This window comes from Colobus angolensis, unplaced genomic scaffold, assembly GCF_000951035.1.
Source record: "Colobus angolensis palliatus isolate OR3802 unplaced genomic scaffold, Cang.pa_1.0 Scaffold169, whole genome shotgun sequence".
Lineage (NCBI taxonomy): Eukaryota > Metazoa > Chordata > Mammalia > Primates > Cercopithecidae > Colobus > Colobus angolensis.
This window is the reverse complement of record NW_012114810.1, coordinates 2,758,041-2,758,572: the sequence shown is the minus strand read 5'-3', so window position 1 is coordinate 2,758,572 and position 532 is coordinate 2,758,041. Positions and strand designations below refer to the sequence as shown.

The following is a 532-nucleotide window of genomic DNA, read 5'->3' as shown; positions in this document are numbered from 1 at the left end:
GACTCTGAGAGGCAGTCTGAGTTTGCTTCCAGAAACCACCATGGATCTGTTCGGGAGCAGTCAACAGATGGATCCAGACATCCCGGGTCCCATCAAGAAGACAGAGCCAGTCACGGGCACTCTGCAGACAGCTCCAGACAATCAGGCACTCGTCACGCAGAGACTTCTTCTCGTGGACAGGCTGCATCATCCCATGAACAGGCAAGATCAAGTCCAGGAGAAAGACATGGATCCCGCCACCAGCAGTCAGCAGACAGCTCCAGACACTCAAGAACTGGGCGTGGACAAGCTTCATCTGCAGTCAGTGACCGTGGACACCAGGGACCAAGTGGTAGTCAGGTGAGTAATAGTGAGGGACACTCAGAAGACTCAGACACACAGTCAGTGTCAGGTCATGGACAGGCTGGGCCTCATCCACACAGCCACCAAGAGTCTGTACGTGCCCGGTCAGGGGAAAGGTCTGGACGTTCAGGGTCTTTCCTCTACCAGGTGAGCACTCATGAACAGTCTGAGTCCACCCATGGACAGAATG

At 54.9% G+C, this 532-nt stretch overlaps 1 protein-coding gene across 1 annotated transcript in view; it reads left to right on the top strand.

The window, feature by feature from the left end:
* Positions 1-532, top strand: part of LOC105508943 (filaggrin-2-like) — a 60,465-nt gene that overhangs the window by 55,116 nt on the left and 4,817 nt on the right. Inside the window, exon 11 of the mRNA XM_011937968.1 lies at positions 12-391. Within this exon, the coding sequence (XP_011793358.1) occupies positions 12-391 (380 nt within the window). The remainder of the gene's footprint in view (positions 1-11; positions 392-532) is intronic.